The following is a 24396-nucleotide window of genomic DNA, read 5'->3' as shown; positions in this document are numbered from 1 at the left end:
ATCATTTAATATACAGTGATATTTATTTTCTACATTAAATGTGATAAAAAAAATTGTATAGATTTTTCAAGAGAATATATTATTGTTATTAAATTACATATATGACAATAAACTTATAAATATTTACAGAAAATAAATACAAAGTGAAACCTGTCTTTCCTTAATTATTTAGACATTTTATTTTTACAACAATCTCTCTTTATATTAATCGATTTTAGCCACCCAATTAAACTTAACATTAAATAAAAATATCAATTTATCAAACACTTGTATCAAAATACATTTCAATAAAAAACATTATAACCAAGTTTCGTTCTTTTATTACAATTAACATCAATGAAACACAGTAGCGATTAATTTCACAACACAACCAAAAAAAAAAACTATGAAACTTTCATCGATCAACAAAAAAAAAGAAAATCCGAAAAAGAAAATTCAATACAAAAGTTGACCTTACAGGTAAATGTAAAAAAAAAAAAAACCGCCTTTTTTACACTGACATATGTCAGCGATATAAAAAATGACCGCAATCTATTTAAAATTGACTTTATATTAATCTTAAACAACAATAGCCTTTACTTAGTATATACCTATGTACTGGTACCTATATACCTACCTGGTACCTATATATTACGTGATGACGGTGGGCGCGTCCCGGCCGGTGTAGTGTTGAAGCCGGGACAACTGCAGAGCGACATCTATGAGCGGCTTCAACATCACCTGAGCATCGCCCAACACGTTCTTAGCCTCGTACGAGTCTATGTATAACCTGCAATATTGAGGTTAGGTTACTTAAGTGACAGGATAGTTTCGATCTCAGAGTAATGTTTGTGTGGTGAGCCCAATCATTTGTTCTGTGTCTGTGGTGTAATTTTTTACCTATAACTAAAGAAAATAATGAAATCGGGAGAACTATACTATGGTTACTATCCTATCCATGTTATAAACTATCTGTGTACCAAGTTTCGTCTTAATACGTTCAATGGTTTTTGCGTGAATGATTAACAAACATCCATCCATCCACATGCAAACTTTTGAATTCATAATATTAACTTAATAATTAATAGTAGGTATTCGTTTTTAAATACTGTTGAACTTATTACAAACCTGACTGTGGCCCCAGAACTGCCGGTACCACTCAGTCGCAGCACGATACGGGAGCCGTCCTCGAAGATGATGCGAAGACCCTGGAAAGTCAAATTTAATAAACAACCAAGATCTTCAAAAATTGGTTTTGGACAGTCAACATACAAACACTCATAATAAATACCAGATTTAAGAAGCTTTTCCTATTTTAGTGTCGGTCAAAATTTTATTAGAAGTACTGTACGTTGTTTCATAGTATTAAAAAAGCGACTCAAGCAATAAGGACTTTAATCATCCCAGTGTCTCGGTTCGTTTCACAAACATTCAAGTCAAATGCTCAAACACACCCAGACTCAGGGCAAGCATTCGTGGAGCACTTAAATTCTTGTACAGCACGGTGAACTCGCAACACTTCGCGCTCATTAAATTCATAGTGACCTCAACCACTCGATTATATTTGCAGCTATCTTATCCTTAAAGAAGAAGTGGCTGCTTTTTGCCGCGAGTATTATAAACATTCTAAGTGCTGTGGAAAGATACAAGGATGACTGATATTAAACAACTATTTATTGATCGGAATACACGTGTTTAATAGATAAAGACCAGATTACGACCAATACATTCTGAGATCACTATACACGTCGTATTTTCTCGCCAAAGATCAGTGTACTCTTTGGAATAACTGTGATGGTTCAAAAAGACGTCCTAATTTCTAGATAACGCAAATTAATTCCCACCTGTTTCATAGCAACACTCTGGTCGATGGGGTCCATGTAAGAGAAGTTGTCGGCTTCTTTGACGACGTAGGTCTTGTCCCCGCTGGAGTGGGAGGATCCCACGAAGCCGGGAGAGGTGATGGTCTTCTCCAACACCTGCATCATCTCGTTACAGGGGTCGCTGGCGCACTCCTCGTAATCGTACCTGTGTGCGGTGTAAGAGGTTTGTTTGAGTAAAGTTGTTTGGTAACTGAGTTGTCTGATATCCGTAGGGCATTCTTAGTTTTTTGTTTTGAGTTATCGTCGGAGTCAAAGAAGAGGCGATTGATTCTTAATTCTATAGAAAATATAGAAATCTATATCTATATAGGATCTGTAAACCAAAATTGGCAATTATGTATATTTTAAATGCGTGTGGGTCTGGTTATTACGCTTTCACAGCCAAACCGCTGAACTAATTTGAATTAATTAATATGGAATTCCAAAAAAAATACTAAATCAGGAAAATTGGAGCAGCGACAAACCATTAGCTGAGGCAAAAAGTAATACCTCGCTTTCAACCTAGACTTCAAACCACGTCAAGGGCACGGGGGACGGGGCCGATATATCTCTCACCCTGGACCCATTCTACTGCGTAAGCCAAAGATACGAGATCGCTGCCCATACTCTGCGCAATTCTACCTGGTAACCTTACCTGGTAAAGTAGTTCCTGCCGAACTGCGCCCAGTGAGCCTTGAGAATGTCCTCGACGCCTTGTCCCTTGGCGGCCAGTACGGAGAGCCACGCCAGCGCCGCCCACAGACCGTCCTTCTCTCTGATGTGATCAGACCCGGTGCCGAAGCTTTCCTCACCGCAGAGTGAGAGTCTGCCCGCGTCCATTAAGTTGCCAAAGTATTTCCAACCTTATGATGGTAGAAATAAGGATTAATTTATATTGTGTTATGTGTTGTGGTTTTTAGAAAGGTTTTTTTATCTTTTATTGTATTTAAATCGGGGTTTTATCAAACATTTTGCGTCCATGAAGTTGCTGAAGTATTATCAAACTTATGTGTCTTAGACTTGGCTCAAAAAAAGCTTAGAGGCTTTAATTCTTTCAAAACTTTCAAAAATATTAAGATTTTAGTCTAAAGAAGTATTTTTAGACCAACGAATTTTGACTCGAACTCGAATTTTGATTGAAGCGTTTAGACAACTTTATATTACAACATTATTAAAACATGATACGGAAAACTTAGATTTATAAAACTCTTACCAGTAGGCACTTCAAACATCTCATTGCCCGTAGCAGCGGCGACCCTGTCCACTGCCGCAGCGGTGGGCATACTGCGGGCGAAGCCCTTCACGCCGGTGCGCTGGAAGTAGGGGATGTGGTGGAGGTGGTTCGCGAGGACAGCCAGCGAGTCGGAGGGGGTCACGAAGAACGCGCCTCTACCGATTATCATGTTCCTGTCACCTGAGAAGATTGGTAATATGTTAGGTAATATGTAAGTAAGTAAATAAATATGTCTTCAAATAATGAACATAGTTTCATAACATAAGTTAGAAGGCAGGAGAAGAAAATACGAGGGTCATTTATGCATAAAATTTAATGATGCGCGATGATAAAAATATCGGCTATACAAAAAGAAAAGAATTTTGATAAATAAGCAGATTGAAATTAAAACAGCATTAAGTACATTACTGCCAGCCTTATCGAACTTTCCATTTAATTTTATTCGAGACAAAAGGTTTCTAATAAGAAGGTAATTACATTATCTAGGTACTGTACCACAGCCAGCTAATTCAATTCATCTATTTGTAACCGCGATAACCGATATAAACGCGAGCGCAACGGCTGGGAAAAGCTAGCCTTACGACGCGTCATGATGAGTCAAGACTTCGGTTGGGTTTGAAACTAGTCAGGCTATCCTGATAAATACATTTGAGTATACCGATACATCGTAAAAGTAGCCATTTTTTTCACTTGCCCATCAGTTGTAATAAATCATATTTTATGATACTAGTACTCACTGTACTCAATCACGGTTACTGCAATAATAAAATATCTATACATTTACATTCTGTCTGACGCACACATAAGTATTGCAACGTCTAAATACAATTATCATTCTTAGTATCAAGGATGTACCTTGTACCTGACAACCAGTTCACACGAAACTCGATAAATGCCTTGTCATGGTGATAGAGATTAATGCAAGACCTCACAAGATCGCGATAAATGAAAACGGATAATTTTCTGGCATACAAAAACATATAAATAATAAACGAGTTTCCGTATTTTTTGGTGTTATTATTTTTTGCAGATTGTTTAGTCATGGAAGTTATAGTTATTTGAGAGGTCTTGTTGGGTCGTTGAGATAGATATTAGATGTTCCGGTTGTTTCATGTATGTGTATTAAGTTGGAAAGGGCAACTCAGGGGAAGATTGCTTTGATTGCGTTGTAGAAAATGGCTTCTTAAGACAGCTTGTATTCTTGACTGTATTCGAAACAAACAGTTTAAAACAACTTTATTTCTCTACTATCTCTCTGTTCTCTTTCTATTAACCAGAATCTACAATGAAACCAACGGAAACCACCGAAACACACTGTTTATCCCAGGGGCATCAATTGACTACCCTGAAACCAGCAACGAAATTATCTAGAAACTAGCTGTTGCCCGCGACTTCGTCCCCGTGGGTAGAAGATATAAGTTATGATTTATACCTGCCTGGTTCTTTTTCACATTTTCCATTATATCTTTGTTCCTATTAGTCGCAGCGTGATGGATTATAGCCTAAAGTCTTCCTCGATTAATGGTCTATTCAACACAACAAGAATTTTTCAATTTGGACCAGTAGTTCCTGAGATTAGCGCGTTCAAACAAACAAACTCTTCAGCTTTATATATTAGTATAGATATAGATAGTAAGAGGGAGGAGCAAGAAAAGTATTCCACTTCCCTCCATAGCAAGTAGAAGACAAAAGGAAGTACATACCGTCACCATCAAAAGCAGCTCCGAAGTCGTAGTCCCCCGCCTTCACCGCGTTCACAAGGTCAGCGGCGTACGTGAGGTTTGGATCCGGATGGGCGCCGCCGAAGTCCTCCAGCGGTATGATGCGACGGACGTTGGCTTCTTTAGCTCCCAGCTCGTCAATAAATATGCGCTTTACGTAGGGACCCGTCACTGGGGATACAAAAATGTTTTTGGTAAAGGGTTATAAGGTATAAGCTATTCGTGAGGCGGATTTATTATTATTCATTTTATGATACACCGCATGATGATTTAGGACTCCGGTGGGGTACGAAACTAGTCGGGTTATACCGATACCGAATACCAGCCTGACACCATTACTCTAATAAATCTGGACCACATAGAATCTATTCATACTGATAAAAGTATTCAGTTACGTAGGAATCTTGTTTTGGGGTAAATATTGAGTACTCGTAGATTTCAGCTATAATGAAACGTTTTTTGGTTTCAAAGGCTAGTAATTTAATACTTTTCGGTCGGATTAAGATTACATTCACACCAAATTCCAGATATATTAGGGGTGGGGAAGGGTATTAGCTAGCTCCATCAAAGACAATATTTAAAACCTGTGTAAGAGGAAAATAATTTTGCAATATCACGCCTAAAATTAGTATATGACGCCGAACACACCCACAAAATATCAAGTCATTTACCACACGTACGTCACAGACAGCTATCAGACAATCCGATACACGGCGGATGTACATCATATCTATACATATATAGATATGCTTGCTTATATAGATAACTGCCACACCACCTTTACAAGTGATTTTGACATAGTTCTAATTATGCAGAAATTCGATTAAGATCAGAATCTTTCAGGGATCGAATTATGATAGGTACCATAAAGCTGATCTAGTGGCAGAGAAACTGCTCGGCTTATCAGTTTGAGTAACTCAGGAGAAAACTTGATGTAATTTATGGGAGCAAATGACAGCTTTTTCACTCCAGAATCAACAAAATTGGTTCACCCAGTCCGGAGTTCTAAGGTGCCGAGAAAAAACAAAATACAGACGAATTGACAACCTCCTTATTTCTGAACTTATTAGACGTTTTACTTTATCATGTAATCAATGTGTTAATTATATTTTAAAGATTATTGTTTGATTTTTGTCAATGATTGTTAATGATATAGTATTGAAGAAAAGGCCTAAACATATGGAAAAATATATAAAGTATGGAAAAATTGTATCGAAAATAATCGTCGACGTCGCCACAATCTAAGATCTAAGCATCTGAAGGACTCCGGTGGTATTTTTTAGAATATTACATCAGACGTTAGTCAGCATTTTGTATTGTGTAATAATTATCTTTAGGTACCTTTACAAATCTACTGGTCATCACGCAAAACGCACGATCCTTGTGACTTGGATGTTTGTGAAACCTCCCGCGACATAAGGATTAAATTCCTCAGTGCGGGAGTCGCTTTTAAAGTAAAAAGAGGACTAAGATGAATCGTTATCATTGTGGATAACCCTTTCAGAGACCACGACTTTCAACTGCATGTTGTATGTCATTACCACATTCTTTTTTTCTTATTTATTTTAAAAACTACGCCTGCACTAGATATTTTAATCTATCTATATATTTATTTGTCTTGGAGGGTTTCACAAATATTCAAGTCACATGCACAGTCACCCAGACTCAAACAAACATTCATGGATCACACAAATACTTGTCCTACGCGGGAACTGAAACCGCGACACGTCACGCACAGTGAGTTTGGCATGGTGACCTCATCCACTCTACTATCTGTGCAGTCCTTTCGTTCGTTCCTTTCTTACCTCCATTCATAGAGTCAATGAGGACGTTGAAGGGTTTCCTCTGTCCGGATCCCTGGATGAGAGTTTTGATCTGCGCGAAATCGAAGATCTCCTTCATGTAAGCCACATAGTCGTTCACTGAGTCTATGACTTCTACTGTGAATTTGTTGCCACCAACCTATTCAAAAGAAATATTGAATTTAATATTGACTGGCTTATAAAAATCTCTACAAGGTAGTTTTAAGTATTTGGGAGAGAAAATGTTACATCTTTAAATGAGAAATGCCAGAATTTTAAGAAAGTGGTGTATTCGTGTTTTTGATACTCAGGTTCATCGAGAGTAAATTTGAAAAAGAAATATATGTTACTGGAAGAAAAGTGAAAAAAAGTGGCGTTAAGGTAGTCCCAATGTTGTGAAAAACAGGTACAGAGCAATTCGGATATCAAAGTACTAGTTCTTAAAAGAAATATATTTTTAGACAAATTTAATTGCAACTACTTAACATGTATTATTAGCACTGATTAAAGAAGACTCAACTCCACTATGTTACAATATGCTGATGATTCTCCAACTAGCAACATTTGGCTATGGTATTCTTAACTACCAAACTTTATTTAAAATTAATTTTTCTTATTTATTAAACTGCAGCTTTCTCTTACCTCATAATTACTGACTCCAAGTTTAGTAATATCGCACACAATATCCGGTACTATTTTGTACTGGTTGATGGTCGTCGTGATCGCGTATATCTGGTTGGTGTTGGCGTCTGGCGCGGGGCCACCGTTGGCGCAGTTGAACTTGATGCCGAAGTCATTGTCGATACCGCCAGGGTTGTGGGAGGCGGTGAGGACGATGCCACCTGGGGCAAATGAGAATATTGGGCGTAAAAAAAGAAGATATAGCATAAATGGTAAAGAGTTGCTATATAACGCATGCAATGAAAACACCTCAGACAAGACTCGAACCTGCGGCTTCTCGCTTAACGAGCCAATCGCTTTACCAATTAGCTACTGGGGTCACTGACCAGGACTACGACTTTAAATTAAACCAACGTCTCTCTTTCATAAGTGCCGCCGTTACAGCCAAGTGATATTTCTACAATCATTAGCGCCAATTGAAAACACCCAAGTTAGTAAGAACTTCAACTTAATGCTAGTTATGACAGCTTTATGTGTTGCTGGACTACAAAATAGAACAGAAACAAGCATACAGCATTTTGAATTTGAGAACTGAATGACAAAATTCTCGTTTGTAACTCGCTATGTGCGATAGGCAGGCCATTATGATCACTTGGACTATTATTCTGCAAATACACAATGCATTTGCTGTGTCTGACCGAAGCTTGGGGGCTATTCCCCAATACCCCCCAAGATTGGGTCAGACTTTAATTATAGTAATCTAAGTTTAATTTATTGTTACCCAGAGCCTTGTATTTCCTGATGAGGCATGACACGGCAGGAGTTGACAGGATACCATTTTGACCAACTAGCAGTTTTCCCACCTAATAAAAATATACACTAAACATTAATAAATAATTACTTTGCGATAAACAGAATTGACATATTTTTTTTGGCTTTAATCAACAATATGATTGCAATATAATACTCTCATTATATATACAGTAGTAATCATGTGTCTGTGGTTGCAACATTCAAGTTGAATCCACAACACGAAAATGTGGCTTTGGCAGACTAATAATTAAAAAAAACACTCCTAATAATATCATTATGTATGCCTTTGAGTTATAATCTGTTTAGGGGGATATTAGGGCAAAAACAATTGTTCACACATTATTTTAAGGCAAAAAAATTACAACAGGCTATCAATTACATTGGCAGAGTGTCAGTATATGTTAAAACATAAATTGTTGAGAAAAATGTAAAAGAACTTGTACAATTTATGATATTTCTATGGTTAATGCAATTTGGAATTATAATTATTATGATTTGATTACAATATGCGAGTTAAATATCAGTGCAAAGATAAAACTTGTTGAAATAAATTATCACCTAACTTTCATAAAACATTTCCAAGATCGGGAGAGCCAATATTCATTTTAATAAACAATTTTATGGTCTGATTTAGGTATACGGCTATTTATGTTGCGTTTAAACATTATATTATCGCAATGCCCTTGCTACAGTTGCTACTGCAATGTGCTTATGTTATTTAAATAATTTTCAATTATTTAATAAAATTGCAGAGCTGCAGGGGATGAAAAATCATAGCCTACAACTGAAGGGTTATAAACTAGGTAGGTAGTAATTAAATTTAAAAATAAATTCAGTCACTTACCCCATTGGCAGCCGAGATCTTAATAATTTTGTCGACAGTCTCCTTCACTAGATACCGGCCGTCCCCGCCAACAACTAACGTGCTCCCAGCCAAGGAGTCCTTATTTGAATCTAAAATAGCTTGTATAAAATTCTCCGTATAGTTTTCTTGAACAAAAACTTTAACTTTTTTACGTAAACCACTTGTACCCGGCTTTTGACCCTCGTAGGGGTTAGTGTTAACCGTAACGACACCAGGCATTTTTTTATAAATTAAAGAATGTTCTAGCTAACGAAACGAGCTATCTGGGCGCTCTGTTCTAATAAAATAACATTTATTATCGGAGTTTGTAAGGTCACGAAGATCGCGCAAAGTTATTACAAAACTATTGTCATGAGTGTCAAACCAATGTCAAAGCAAGGTCATATAATAATGCGTTCAGTAAACTTCAAATATATTAAATTTTGTATTCCAATCATTACATTTTATTTTATTATTATACAATGTTATTCATTATGTTCTACTTGGTATGAAGTACAGTGCAATAGAATACATTTTTATTGTCCTTTTATCAAGTAGCGTTAAATATACCTAACCCAAAAAACTTGCAAAAAACTTTATAAGAACGCACCATTTGAAAACCCTGATAGCGCGATAAATTTGATTTACGATTAATCTCAACATTGATATCACAATTTAATTACTGATATAAAGCTGTTATCAATGCGTTAGGTTTTGCAAGTAATGCTACGTCTGACTACTATACAAAGCAAAGTATCAATGCTATTTATGGATTAATTGTTCAACTGTGCTGTTATCTAGAGTTTTAATCTAACGTATACAGTTAGTAGGTATACAATACATATGTGTACAACTGTGTATGTTAGGTTTTGATCACACAAACTTGGTGCATATATTATATTATGTCTATATTTCAAATGGGTTAAGTTAAGTTATATTGCAATTAAGTCAAGCTTAGTATGTTGTTCATATAAATATTCTTAACATAGATACTAAATTCATTTTTTTAATACTTAGGTACTCTTTAAAGAGACTTGAAATTGCTAGATATTTATTATATTTAAATTCAAAAATTGGGTTCAGAATACTTTCTACCCTGGATAACAAAAAGAAAACACACACATCTTATAAAAAATATAAAATAAGATTTATTAATCCTTCACATGTTTAATTAGACATAGTAACATAATATAATAGGAAACTATTGAGTTCGGTCACGGGTGACCGATGCGACTTAGTCTACAATCTATTTGATTTTGCAAGCCCTGACGGCTCCTCCGAACTCCTTCTCCAAGTACTTGGCGACAGTGAGGCAGAGCGCGTCGTTGTATGGAGCGGCTACCACTTGGATACCCAAGGGTAGGCCTTGGGAGTTCACGCCAAGGGGAACCTGGGAATAGGAACAAGTGTTAGAAGGTGCTTTGGACAGTCCACAAAGTAGTGTTGGATCCATGTTGTAAAAACTCGACTGAAGGTGGCCGTCCTAGTCTACTAATTTTTATCGAATTTATTCGATTGAAAAAATGATAGTTTTTTTTCTTCCTTATATTATGGAAATACTTAGTTTCATATTAACCACTATTTCTGACGAAAGTTTTAAACCGAAAAGGCTGTTTCAATTGAAGCCAATTAAGAAACTATCAGGTCACTTATTAACTCGAAACCTCATGTTTTTTTCTTTATAAGGAAAGTGTTGGCATTTAAAAGTCTCCACGGCTCAACCCTAAAAAAACTAGCCAACTATGTTTTTTTTTTAATAATAACTCAAGTTTCCAAATGAAGGTTTTATATGTATGTCAGAAAAAGAATAAGGCATTACCTGTGTAGCGGGACACTTGAGGGCGTTGACGATGCCCCAGTAGGCGAAGTTGTAGGGCCTCAGGAAGCAGGAGTAGTGGTAGGGCGCCGGCTGCGGACCGCTCGGCATCAGCAGGACACCGTTGTCACCCAGCTTACTCTGAAAATAGCATAAAGAAGATAAAGTGGTTAGTATTTTTGTGCCTTGTAGTCTGAATGAATGCATAAAGACTAGTCGTCAGTCTTGATAGATTCTGGGATAATTACAAGACGATGTAATTATCGACTATTGATTATTACTAGACTATTGATAAACATATTTATATTTTTGAGATAAATTACGCCCAGACACGGAAAAAGAGATCTTATCAATCATCAAAAAAAAAAGACCTCGTCACACAATCAAACCCACAACATCCGGTATAGCAATCAGGGTCTCTTACCACTAGACGATTATATCATTTCTCTGAGCGCTATAAGTGAATAAATCGCTCAAAATGTACTGAAATTAAAAATCTGTCTCGTAACTGGTTTGTAACGTAAATTGTGAGTTCCATTCATTTGGGCGATTCGATTGGCTGATTAAAATTGCCACCTCTTCTACTTAAGTGACGTAAGTAAGTCGATATATAACAAAGGCAGGTATCTACTTACAAATAAGTCATCTTTCAATTCCTTGGAGATCTTCTCCGCCCATTCGGAGTCGATCTTCGGCAGGTACTGGTCCTCGATCAACCGCACGATGGTGAACAGACAGTTGTGGCTCAGACCCACCACCTGGGAAACAAAATTTAATATAATTATTCATTCAATAAATAAATGCAAATGTTTATCAACCAACTTAAAGAAAGAAGAGGTTCTCAATGCTTCAAATTCTAACTGGATGACATAAAGTTAAAGTTAAATTTTCTGGTCAGGTAAGTGGAGAAGAAAAATTAGGAAAGCTGACCCCACCACCATGTGGGACATAATACATATGCATAGCTGGGAAGAGAGAGAGGTTGGAGTTTGGTTTTTAACGACGACTTTTTAGCACTCCAAAATGCTTTTTAGGGCCTTTCCAATGTCACTAGCTTATAGGATACTATGACAAGAACTAAGTCTTAAGGAGTCGGTTACAAACCTACATACATACAAGCAAAGTTAATGAAAGCATAAGCAAAAATACAGGTTTAACACCTACCTTTTTAGCCAACTCAATGAGTCCATTAGCATCGTTAGTCCCGTTAGTGTTTAAGATGCTCTTGTAGTCAGCCTCCTTGGTCATCCAGTACTTCCACAGGTTGTACATGTGGTCGAAGCCGCGGTGGTAGTACGGCTCGGGGGCCTTGTCTGATGAGGTGGTCTCTTGGCTAATCCTGGTTATTACTCTGGAGAAAAAATGGGGTAAAAGTTACTTATAAATGTGATCCTTCGCTTTTCTTTTTGAGAAACTTGGGTAGGGTCGTATTTTTAACATTTGTCAGACAGGTGTTGGAAAAGTTTTTTTTCTTGACTGTCCAAATGCAGGGCAAAGGCCTCCCTTAAATTTTTTCACTCCGTCCGGTAGTTATGCCAGAAAGTTATGTTTGCAAAAATATCGTGCCGTTACGAGGACATGTTTATATTATTCTCCGTAAGATATTGAACTAGTTACTATTTACAAATTACTAATGGAAGTTGTAAAACTATCCTAAAAGCGCAGGTTTCATGTTCTGTTTCGTTCTCACCTCTTCATAGCGCCTCTCAGGTCAGCCCTGATTGTGCTCACCATCAGATCTTTGCTCGTCTCCATATAGTAAAACTTGATGTCCTGTAATATCAAAAAAATCTTTCTGAAGCAAGAAACGCAGAAAGTTTATTTATGTGTATGTTGTTAATTAATGGAATGATCGAATTAATCCTGAAGTCGTTTCAGATCTCCGCAGTTCGCTTGACCTCTAGCTATGTCTGCTTCAGCGGACTTATTTGAACGACTTTGCAAGTCTCCAGCCAGATTCAAAGTAGCACTTTTTGAAGGATAAAAATAAAATAAATGCGGACTACATAACATACATTGTTCCGAACCCAAAGTAAGTTGCTAAAGCACTTGTGTTATGGAATTCAGATACAACGAAGGTTGAACCTTCACAGACACCCAGACCCGAGACAATATGGAAATGTGAATTTTACATTGAACCGACTGGGGATCAATCCTGGGACCTGAGCTAGTGATACCTTGAAACCGGTGCGTACGCCACGCGACCACGGAGGTCGTCACTTTTCGTGGGACAATTTACATTGGACAGCACACAGTTACGCTTCCCAAGTGCTTTTGCTTTGAGAGATGGAACAGCGCAACAAACTCTAGCAGCACATTATCTTCCGTTTATAACAGTGGTTCCCAAACTTATTTTGTCTACTGCCCACTTTGAGAATAAATATTTTTTTAGCGCCCCTATTTTTTCACCTGTTTAAAAACCACTATAACTTGAAGTTAAATTAATTAATAATTGTGACCTATATAATATGTATATTAACGGAGAATTCTAAACGAAACTTTTATTATAACCCGCAACTTGAAACCTCAGCGCAGTCTGTAGGTAACATACAATCACAACGTCCCCATTTTCTTTCTGCGTCTCTTACCGCCCCCCATGAGACCTGCAGCGCCCACAAGGGGGCGTTATCGCCCACTTTGGGAAAGACTGGTTTATAATATGGTATACAAGAAGAATGTAAGTTTGTAGATGCCGTGCCAAACATTAAATATTAGAAGTCGCTATATCTAATAGAACTAAACAATTGTACGAAACTTCTGTATTATATGGTGTCCTCACCTTAATATCGACAACTTTGTCCAGCTTCAGCTTGTCAGCTTTGTCACCGGCGATGACCTTGGAGAGCGGCGCCAGGTCCTCCACGTGCTTGGAGATGAAGCCCAGCGACAGCATCGTGTCCTCTACGTCAGCTTTGCGGAAGCACACTCCTGGGAAGATGAAGTGGAGATTTTAGATTCGAGAATTTGGTTAGGCATTCCATTTTTTTTCCATGTCAGAAATCTGGCGACTTCAACGACCGCTTAATTGTTTGGGATTAAGGTCGCGTCGAAAGTGGAAATTATGGTAAATACATATATTAAATACGCTCGCAAAACATGACCTTTGTTCTGAGGTAGTCGTATCAAAAGGAAACTTGATTCGTAGTTATAATTTTAGTTATTATTGTGAAGGCTTTACTTAGTTCCAAATCGAATTTACGGGGATTAATCAAGAGAATTGTCAGACTGTTGCTAGCTGTTTTATTAAATTTATTGCTCCAATGAGCTGATCGCCTACTTTTTTTGTATTCTCATCCGTTTTCTGTACTTTTTGCTACAATTATCTTTATACTGGAAATGCCTTTTCCATACCTCTTGAGTTAGTGTTGCCGGGAGTGACGTGATGTCCAAACAAGCCGCAGTAGAACGCTGGCATACGGGTGGAACCGCCGAGGTCCGAACCTAGGAATTGTACATGACAGTTTTATGAAAAATATCACTTCTGACGAAAACATCTTTGTTTAATTGAACTTAATACTATTGTACGGGGTAGAGCCGTGTTGTTAAATTAATTAAATTTTTATAACGCAGGCTGTAAGCAGTCAAATAAGATCGAACAAATAAGTTACTAAAATATTTAAAGATTGAATTGCTTTTCTTTATCCTCTTTTGGACATGCTAGTCCTGCTGTCTTGGTTTTTGATGGCGATGCGTTTAGCCAATAGTCAATAGGGCTTTAAGCCCAGACTGCGATTATTTTTTTCCAATCCAGCAAATGATTTTACATTCTAGTTAATTCTAGCAGGTGATGAGATACTGACAGAGGCTGACGACGGAGGCGCAGGTGGCGGAGAGCGCGGCCTCGGCGCCGCTGGAGCCGCCCGGCGAGCGCCCCGTGTGGTGCGGGTTGCGGGACATGCCGTACACCGGGTTGCGGGTCTCCTGCCTGCAGTGTCACAGGAAATGCTCAACAAGGACGTTTTTCCCAGGCAAAGGGTATAATGGAACCCTATTACAAAGCATGTCTGCATGTTTATCCATCACCAGATTGTTTTTCCAGAATCATAATAGCTAAATAATTAGAATTTACACAGATTATGTGCAACGATTGGTAATTTAATTTTCTTCAGGCGCATATTTGTATGGAACTCTTCGTTTTAGAATTGGTCATGTTAGTTAGAGTTTTTTGCCAACCAATGTGCTTGTCGTTAGTGGAGTGCTTTCAAAACCAAGTCTGAAAAGTATAAAACTGGAAAGGGCTTTAATGAATTCTGTAACTTTAAACTGTCTTCAGCAGATTTTTGCGATCGAAGCCAATTTATCCTTACCACTTCAGCTTGCACAACGTCAAAACAACATTTTATTCCATAATACGAATTGCGAGATCCAAGCCCAAAGCTTGTATCGATAAATATTATTTTTAAAATGCCACATCAATGGCAATCAGTATTGACAAACATTTCCGTTACAAGTACTTATCAACGAAGGGAATTAATAATTGTCATGAGTCAACAATATTAAGACTTTCTATCAATATTTGGTGTACAGAAACTGATAAATTAATGATCATACTTTGGAGTTTGGACCTCATTAGGATATATCTTCAACCGGACTCTTTACTTAATATTTAAGTCATTAAGATTATTTAAATAAATAATCGTTAGTATCTATTAATTAGGTACTTGTACAATATCCGTGTCTAATTTTGGTAACTTACGTTTTATGGTGTAGAATTTGCAGGTTGTTAAACATTTTGCCTGAATTTCTGATATCTCAGTGAAAATTAGCCTATGAAGTCGGCAGATATGTATAGTATCTAAGGCAGACATTCAGTTATTACATGAACCTACACTGTACGCTGTTGATTGATTTCAAGTGGAATTCGAGAATAAAATGTATGGGGCGACAGCTTTTGGTCAAACTCACGACCTGTCTCATAAGCTCATTCTTAGAAGGGACGGAACAAAAAAACCTTTGCTAAATAATTCACAATCAGACTGACTGACAGATTATATGATGCAGCACTTTCTCACCAAACCAGCAGCTCCGGCAAGTTGGTTGCAGCTACGACGATGGCTCCGGCCGCCTTCAGCCTGACGATGGCTTCGCTGTCTTCAGTAGCGACCTCCTTGCGGCGCCACCACAGCCCCAGGGTGAAGGGCAGACCTTTCACCGCTTGACTCTCCTTCGACGTGAATGGGACACCTGGGAAAATTAGGAAATTCGTTTTTGGTTCCTTTTGGAAAAATATAGTTAAATGACAAGGTGTTAAAATAAGGTATTTAATGCCACATTCTAAATACTGTGTCCTGAACTGTAAAATGCTGTAATGGCCAATTTGTTCCTTGGCCTCTTTTTCGGATGGGAAATCATCAAAAGAGTTCTTCCACTTTGGGTTGAGCGGATCGGAGTGTCAGACTTCTACTGACTAAAACCTACCCATGTTCCTTACTTTGCCTTACGTGTACCGGGGCCACTGTAAGCCTTTCGGACAATCCCGCTGCACCAGCAGGCATCATCCCTATTGTGCTCCACAGAGATACTCACCTAAGAATGGTTTCTTGCTAGCCTCCTCCTCTGAGATCCCGCTGGCAATGAGTGCGTCCACCTCTTTAGCTTCATAGATCGCAGCTTCGTACCTATCAGCAGCTACAGCATTTATCATTGGGTTAACCTGGAAATTACCGATTGATATAACAATTGCTTTTTAAATTTATTCAAATCTCATAAATACCTATTTTTATCATGAACGTGTTCTAATCATTGGTTACATGAACTGGGCTGCTTTTGTAAGACGACTAAAAATCACCGTGTATATCAATCAAAATAATCAATATAGAAGGATCGTGATCATTAGACAATTAGACTCCTTGTAGAGTCCAAAACAGTTCTTTTTTTATCAAAAAAAAAATGTATGAAACTATCTAATGTACTTCTGGAGTTTACCCATAAGTAATTGTTTAAATTTTTTCTATATTACCTACAAATATATAATATGTTGTTGTTGGTGAAACTTTTTATGAAAAAAATCTAATGGCCACCCATAGAAATATTAAAGTTGAGTGTCTAACTGTCTACACGAAATATACGGTTATAGAACTAGTATAATACATACATACTTGTACTGTGAATAATATGATTGCATTGAAGCATATCAGTTAATCATTAAATTTAATGGATGAATACTTAAACTGATACATATTTATAACTCATTGAAATATCACCCAGACGTGTTAAAATGGACACTGACAAAAAGTAAATATTTTAGCTCCGCCTAGCATGATACTTTTTGCGTTGATTCCAAATCGATGCTGTTTTTGTCAAGTGTGATTGACGTATTTTGTTTTTCTGACATTACCTACTCAATGCCACCTAAAACGGTAAATGATACATGTTGTGTTTTTAAACAAACAATTGTCAAATAGCCGTCCTTCATTGATTGGAATGGTAATTTTTCTAGGACGTCGCCATATGCCCGTCATGTTCATTGCAACTACTGTTAACCAGATAAAATATGAAACCATCATCGAATCGACACTCAAAAAACAATTGACAGTCTTGGAAGATGGGAAGAAATTATTTAGAAATATGTTAACACTAAAAACGAAGAAAAAAATATATAACACCGGACAACTTCAAAGCATGCGGGAGGCTAAAAAAAACAAGTCATCATAAAAAAACCTCCTTAAACTCACCTCCTTAATTCTTTCAATCACAGCTCTAACTAGATCTTCTGACTTGAGTTCTTTCTGCCTTATCTTCTTGGCGAGGGTCACAGCACTCTCTGTCAGAATCGCATGTTTCTTGTCCAGGTCCGGGATGGGTTTCTTCCTTCTGTCCCAGTACAGCGAGAAGAAGAAGTCTACAGCCAGGTCAAAGGCTAACCTCGTATAAATATATAGAGCTCTCCAAATGTTCCCCATTTTCGGATCTTGGTTTCACCTGTAAAGAAAAAAAGAACTATTCAAAATCTAAAACCAATGTCTGCTTTATTAAACAACGTTTGTTTTTGGAGGTGTTTGTTTCTGGGGGCCATTAATATTTTTTCTGTCTTTTAAGAGCTACATCCTTGTCCGTCGCGTAGTGAGTTTTCAGAACTGCAATAATACTCAGTACCTGGTTGAGGTGTAAGGGTTCCTGAAGTTCCAGTTACGTATAGTACTTAATTATCCCTGTTGGCAGGAAAATGAGAGACTCTTTACTGTTTCGGGACAAGTCCTCATTTGAATTTAAAGTTGCATCTGTTTTACCTCGCATACAGAAATTGGGGCTCTTATTTCTACTTACAGACTTCGGTAGGTCCTCGAGATCTATCAGAGTACACTTAATTATACTACTCACTCGTTTATAATTTTAAAATTGCATGTCGACTGTTGTTCATAAAACAAGATTTCTATGATACGTCCAAGTTAATTGGCAATGCCATCTAGATAATGTGCGCAACTCAATTATTAAACGTTATTAAAAATAAGTTATAGTTTATTGTTGTTCTTATGGCAGAAAACAATATCTCTGCCTGTTTCTCCCTTGAACTCGTAAACAAGGGTCATTGGAAGTGAGACGGGTTATACTCTACGTAGCAGTGTTTCGCTTGCACTGCAAAAATAACACTAGTGCTGAGGCAGTGAAGTAAAAAGTCTATGACTTGATCCATTGTATAATAAAATTACGCGTGTGTAAAAATCGTAGGATTTATGACTCATTTATTCTTACATACTTCTCATACATACCATGCATATGGTATATCACACAAAATATTATATCCTCTTTCTTGGAAGGCATCATCGTTTTAAAATAACTTAAAGCTTCTAAAATAAATTTCGAGCAGACTTTTTCATGCTTATGATTATTTTCATATGCATTAAAATAGCCGTATCTCATTACCGTTACTTGAGTTAATCGTGTAGTTACACAAGGCAGTCGGCTGAAGGCGGGAACTTTCCAAATGATCACAATTACTTAACTCGGTCGTCGAACCACCAACCTATTGCTGTATTGCGTAAATTCGTACTGTCATGCACTCATGCATAGAGGTTAGTAACTACAGTAGCTTAAATAACTGGTGGAAACGGTTGTTAGGGTTCCGTAAACAACCGGTACAAACGAAGCCCGTCTGTGCCACTGTCTGTCCGATCGTCATCAGGCTAAATCTCATGAACCATGATACCTAGGCAGTTGTCATTTTTACATAAGATGTATTTGTGTTGCCACACTGTTTGTATGGAACCCTCAATCTCCTGGCTACACTTTACCGGTTTTTAGAATTACCAAATAAAGAATGATTAGGTGAATAAATGTAATTTCTTAACAGAACACAAAATTTTGTAGATGTTTTACAGAAGAGATAAACAAGAAAGCATTACTGCAAAATTTAAAACTGGTATTTAATTTACTTCTTTCATGCAATCCAAAATGACACTTGACTTGACTTATACAATTTTTTAACTTTATCATGCTCGAAAGCATGTCATGGCTGGATTGAGATAAAACTGGATTTCAAAAAAGGCAAAAGTAGATAGATAGAATACTCTTTATTGTACACCATAAGGAAAAACAATTTAGGTCAATACAAATAATATGATGAGTACAAAAGGCGGTCTTATCGCTAAAAAGCAATCTCTTCCAGACAACCTTTGGATGGAATCGAATTATGGAAGAATTTGAAACGGGGTAGTTAATGGCGTACATTTAGATAAATATATATATACTACGTAAACATATTATTAGAACATAGAATAAACTAGGTAAAACTAGGTAGCATTCAGGTAATCAAAAAATATTTTGCGTTGAATCATTTTATGAATAAAACAAATATTTTCAAAATCGTTTTATGCTTTTGCATGTGTAGAAAGAACACACTTTACTAATATAAGGCCGTTAACTCAGTGGCGTTTAAGGAGCGTTTGCGCAGAGGCGACGTTCGTTAAACGTCAGTGGGCTGCGGCTTTAGTGTAAAAGTCTTTTACTATATGTTCATTAGATGCTCAAAGGTCCAACTGCAAATTAACATTCGAATTCGTAACACTAAGTAAGTACCTATTATACGAGAAATAAGTGTTTACCGGGTTAAAGTGCTTGACTTTCAACATTTCCATTAAGAAATCTATAAATAGATTTACTTCATGCGACTAAGTGTCAGCATGTCAGTAAATATTCGTCCAAAAATTAACTTAGGCCCTCATCTAAGTATTTGGGATGAACGAAGACACTAGAGTTTATGTAAAGACAAACCTAAAAATCTCTTTGTAAGGTTTCCACATCAATCAATCGTTGATTATAATGGCGGCGACCGAATATCGAAATTGTCAAGAAAAGTCTATTGATCTTCATCGCCAGTTTCTCGATTGTGTTCGTGTGTATACCCAACATGTTACATTCCCCATAACACCGGTCATTGCCCAGGACAAACCTTACTCGACTTCTTGCAAAACGAGGGCTAAAAACGGTCCTAGAACTATTTTAGTACATCTTTGCACTGGCACCGTTTTTCAGCAAACTAAATTATTTTTAAACCAAGGAGTATTTAAGTAAATAATCTGTATATTGTCTTCTGTTGACAATTCTCTTTTTAAAGATAAACTCAGAATTAAATTTGCATTAAGACTACGTTGACTTAAATCCCGTAAACCTGGCAGCCGACCCTAAATAGATGGGGAAAAGGCTGGGCAGATGATGATGATGATAATCTTTGCCAATACAACGGTCCAAGTCACATCTTTTAATAAGTTTTATTTCGAATGAAACCCTTAAATAGCGACCTTACTGCACTTGCCATCTGTCAAGGTGAACCGGCAATGGTGTCGAGTTTACTCAAAACAAATAAATACAGGCACGTGATAACTCAATCTAGCTATTTTAAACTCCGATGATTTCAATTCATAATAATATGAAAATACTTACAAAAGATCAAACATGTGTATAGAATAATTCTATTTAGGTTTTTTTATGCCGAAAATTTGTAAAACTAATATTGTTTCAACAACAAAAACACAATCGACTTCAAATAAAAAGTACTGAGCCAAAATTGATGACATTTATGGAAGTAAATGACTACGTGCATTGGGTATAACGTGGTGGCCTTTACTATAGGGTTATCCGTGAAATTGGAAATTTTTATAGTTACTGTCGTGAGAATGATTCATTATTAAATGATGTAACGGTTTACTCACGCGTATTTATCGGGGAAGCCCGACTAGTTTCGGACCCAACCGGAGTCCTTAGGGATCGCTTTTGATTTTGGTCAATTATGTGAAAGTGTGAAATTGTAGGGATTCTATATTTGTCCGGACAAAAAATATTTTAATATAATTTCTGAATAGTTACTTCATAGTACAATAATTTCTAAACATTTTAGGTTTTATCTAAAACGTAGATAACCCCCTAATTATCTATGATGTAAAAGTTCACATAACTGGTATGTGTCAGATATTTTGTATCGACGGAACCTACACTATTATTTCAGTATGCATTCAGTATTTAAGCTTGTAAACTTGCTAACCGTATAATAGATAGATAGATAGAATACTCTTTATTGTACACCATAAGGAGAAACAATTTAGGTCAATACAAATAATATGATGAGTACAAAAGGCGGTCTTATCGGTAAAAAGCAATCTCTTCCAGACAACCTTTGGATGGAATCGGATTATGGAAGAATTTGAAACAGGGTAGTTAATGGCGTACATTTAGATAAATATATATATACTACGTAAACATATTATTAGAACATAGAATAAACTAGGTAAATACTAAGAGTGATAGATATTAGAAAAATAAAATAATAATAGGTACCTACAGTGTGGTGACACGATTAACAAGCCAAGTAGTGGACTTTCACCATTTTAAAAAAAAAACGACTATAATAATTGTGTATTTATTTTTACTCTTTCACGTCGTCATGAACGATTACAAAATTGTCATGATCTATGAAAACAAACTTCGAAAAGGCTGAATAATTTGATACTATAAGTATGCAATGCATTTTAGCATACCTACCATATAATGTGTGGTTCAAATTACTTACGCAAGTAAATACGTTCACACATTTCCCACATAAATCACGTCCCCGTAATGCTTACACCTTTGTATCAGCGTTTTAACAATGACGCTCATTACGTATACTTAGCTGTTTTTTACATGTTTATTTCCAAACAGATTTTATGATTGACTTGCGGTTTATTGGGTCCAATAACATTCTACTGATATGCCCATTAGTCCTAAAATAGGAAAGTTGTCTATTTTTCGAGAGTTCAAAAAGAAGGAGTACTTAATTTGTCAGTAATTTGTTTTTTTTTTTACCACAGTCTTTCGAACCGATTTTCTTGTTTTTTTTTTTTTATTCAACGGTAAATAGCCGTTCTTTTGTCCCGTTTGTATATCTATCATCAAATTCGGCACATAAGCTTTTTATTGAATGTCGATTTTGTTTTTAAAACAATATAATTTGAATAAACTATTTATAGTTTTATACATTTGATTTTAAGTTACTTTTTCGTTACGTTTGTATAAATTTACTTAGCGAACTAAGGTGATGTAGATATTAGGTATTCATTTCATATACTGGTAGTTAGAATATGTCAGAGGTTGAGCAGGAGATTGAGTGTGAATTTCCAATATTTTTTTAGTCGGTGGGATGCTACATGTGCTTCTTCCATTTAGGGCATAAGACGAGGGAGTTTACCGGACTCCTGCCGGCTAAACCGGTGTGTTTTGCTTTCCTATTTTCTAAAGCCAGATAGGAACAGGAACGCTTTAGCAAACAACTGCGACAACCGACTCTATCAAGACGAATAAGAAACACTACAGAATTTTGTAAAGATTTTTATATAAATGGTAATTACAATAATTGTAATTGCATGACATGGAAATATTTTTACCAAAGATAAATCAAATGTAAGAAAAACATACTAAATATCGGTACGTGTGGATGACTACAGTCAAAAGTGTCAGAATGCGTAATTAATACATTCATGTTAACTAAGTATTGTGTATTTATGTGAGCAGTCATTAAATATCAATTAAATAGTTGGTTTGATTAACTTCTCAATTTTTATCAACGATATTCATATAGTATTTATCGTTTAGGAATTTTATACGATAATGAAAAAGAAATTCTATTGTTATCTACTAAAACGGTCATTTTACAACTTTTTAAATTGAAACAATAAAAGCAAACAAATAAAAAATCAACGTACACTTTGCGCGCGAAGTGTAGAAATGTTGACAGCTCTATATCCACAATAGATAAACCACTTTTTTTAAAATATATCACAGACGGTCTCACGCGTGCATTCTGCCGCGAGTTTCGGAAGGCACTGAATGATATACTTGAGCGCCTTGATTATTCTCCATTGTACGTATATGCACGTATTTCGTAACATTTAATGCCGGCCGGTGAGTTAAAGGAGAAAAAACATTACGGACTACTGAAATTGCGCAGTAACTCTGAGAAGGTTCTATCGATTGTGGTTTCTATGGCCAATGATAGTACGGAACGTTTAATAGGTAATCTGCCTTTTAACGGCTATAAAACTAGTTATTCCGATGGCTGACTTTGAATGACATAATCATAAATCTACAGCCAGAAAAAATAAATCAAAACTGCTTTCATTCATCAGGTCTTTCATTGCAAAAATCTTTTAATTTCAATACTTTTCCGGCTCCTGGAAGTTACACATATTTGTAGTGTAGGTAATACAAGAGAGACCCATTTAAAAGAGTGGGAATCAAACCTGGAGCATGTCTCATAGTTCCGTTTTGACAACATAATATTGTACAAAATAGACAATATTTTTTTGCCAGCGTGAAATGCTAAGGACTCCAAGATGGCAGTTCCCATAAAATGGCGGATAACTTTTTTTTGCAGCTCTCCATTGACATGAAATTACATTATAGAGACTCTATGTATTAATAATATTGTACTAGTTAGGCTCTAAGTTTGAAGGAAAAACCTTTTTTTTTATTTAAAAGTAAGTCCACGCGGAAGATTTTATTAAATGTATGGTTCCTGTTTCACGCAAAAACCACTGAGCCAATTTTTAAGAAACTTGGTAGGTACACAGATTGTTTATGACCAGGATTAACACATAGGATATATTTTTATCCCGATTTAAGGATTATGTGGGATCATTCTCGATTTGTAGCGGGCGGAACCACAGTAAGAGCTAGTAGTTTATAAGGCATAGTTCATCTTCATAATATTTGTCAGTAACACTAAAAACACGTGAGTTCAAAGCGATATAAATTAGTTTTTTGACATTATTTACCATCTAACTTATTAACATCTAGGAGCAATAAATTGCTTATCAAAATACTGTTGTTTGCACTTGTAGGCTAAGGAAGGACAATGTTCACACCGTGGTGTGCTCAGCAGCCGCAGTCGATAAAGAAACCAGGATTCAGACAATATTGGTTTTCAGTAAAACTATGACCAAATTTGTATAATCTTTTTGACCGTTTTTCGTGATACGTGATAATTATTTATATAAAAGTACGAATAATATAGGCCAAAATACTATTTTTAAAAGACTTCCGCACTAAGGCATTGCATTATTTGTGCCCATAATTCGACTTTCAAGTGCACAAAGACACCAACATCGCGCTCTTTGAAGAAATCTATCGAGTATCCCATCAAAAACATAAATATGAAATAAAGCCAAATTCAATATTATGATATTTGCTTGTGTTGTTGACTTGAATGCTGAAAAAAGTGAGATCTAAATGGCT

At 36.5% G+C, this 24396-nt stretch overlaps 2 protein-coding genes across 2 annotated transcripts; both read right to left on the bottom strand.

Moving 5' to 3' along the window:
• Positions 1-144: 144 nt before the first annotated feature.
• Positions 145-9246, bottom strand: LOC113503659 (phosphoglucomutase). Its single transcript, XM_026885692.1, has 10 exons — positions 8877-9246; positions 8001-8082; positions 7241-7440; positions 6602-6758; positions 4779-4967; positions 3055-3255; positions 2497-2704; positions 1824-2007; positions 1108-1187; positions 145-769 (listed from the first exon to the last, which is right to left on the bottom strand). Exons 1-10 carry the CDS (start codon positions 9114-9116, stop codon positions 631-633), a joined length of 1680 nt encoding a protein of 559 aa, XP_026741493.1. The 5' UTR covers positions 9117-9246; the 3' UTR covers positions 145-630.
• Positions 9247-9999: 753 nt separating this feature from the next.
• Positions 10000-22990, bottom strand: LOC113503744 (fatty-acid amide hydrolase 2-like). Its single transcript, XM_026885827.1, has 12 exons — positions 22866-22990; positions 17367-17613; positions 16219-16345; positions 15705-15876; positions 14493-14617; positions 14044-14133; positions 13472-13620; positions 12383-12465; positions 11857-12043; positions 11328-11450; positions 10696-10833; positions 10000-10266 (listed from the first exon to the last, which is right to left on the bottom strand). Exons 2-12 carry the CDS (start codon positions 17592-17594, stop codon positions 10123-10125), a joined length of 1566 nt encoding a protein of 521 aa, XP_026741628.1. The 5' UTR covers positions 17595-17613; positions 22866-22990; the 3' UTR covers positions 10000-10122.
• Between the last annotated feature and the right edge of the window lie 1406 nt (positions 22991-24396).

The sequence above is a fragment of the Trichoplusia ni genome, chromosome 20, assembly GCF_003590095.1.
Source record: "Trichoplusia ni isolate ovarian cell line Hi5 chromosome 20, tn1, whole genome shotgun sequence".
NCBI classification, from domain to species: domain Eukaryota; kingdom Metazoa; phylum Arthropoda; class Insecta; order Lepidoptera; family Noctuidae; genus Trichoplusia; species Trichoplusia ni.
The sequence above is the reverse complement of the archived record's forward strand: the minus strand, read 5'-3'. Positions and strand labels throughout refer to the sequence as shown.

Excerpts from the sequence above, each read along its gene's own strand:
- LOC113503659 (XM_026885692.1), bottom strand. The coding sequence starts at position 9,116 with ATGCCTGGTGTCGTTACGGTTAACACTAACCCCTACGAGGGTCAAAAG. Across the intron at positions 8,083-8,876 it reads AGATCTCGGCTGCCAATGGG|GTGGGAAAACTGCTAGTTGG; the intron begins GTAAGTGACTGA and ends TATTTTTATTAG. Across the intron at positions 2,008-2,496 it reads GGCAGGAACTACTTTACCAG|GTACGATTACGAGGAGTGCG; the intron begins GTAAGGTTACCA and ends CACCGCACACAG.
- LOC113503744 (XM_026885827.1), bottom strand. The coding sequence starts at position 17,594 with ATGGGGAACATTTGGAGAGCTCTATATATTTATACGAGGTTAGCCTTT. Across the intron at positions 15,877-16,218 it reads TAGCAAGAAACCATTCTTAG|GTGTCCCATTCACGTCGAAG; the intron begins GTGAGTATCTCT and ends TAATTTTCCCAG. Across the intron at positions 13,621-14,043 it reads CGGCAACACTAACTCAAGAG|GAGTGTGCTTCCGCAAAGCT; the intron begins GTATGGAAAAGG and ends TCATCTTCCCAG.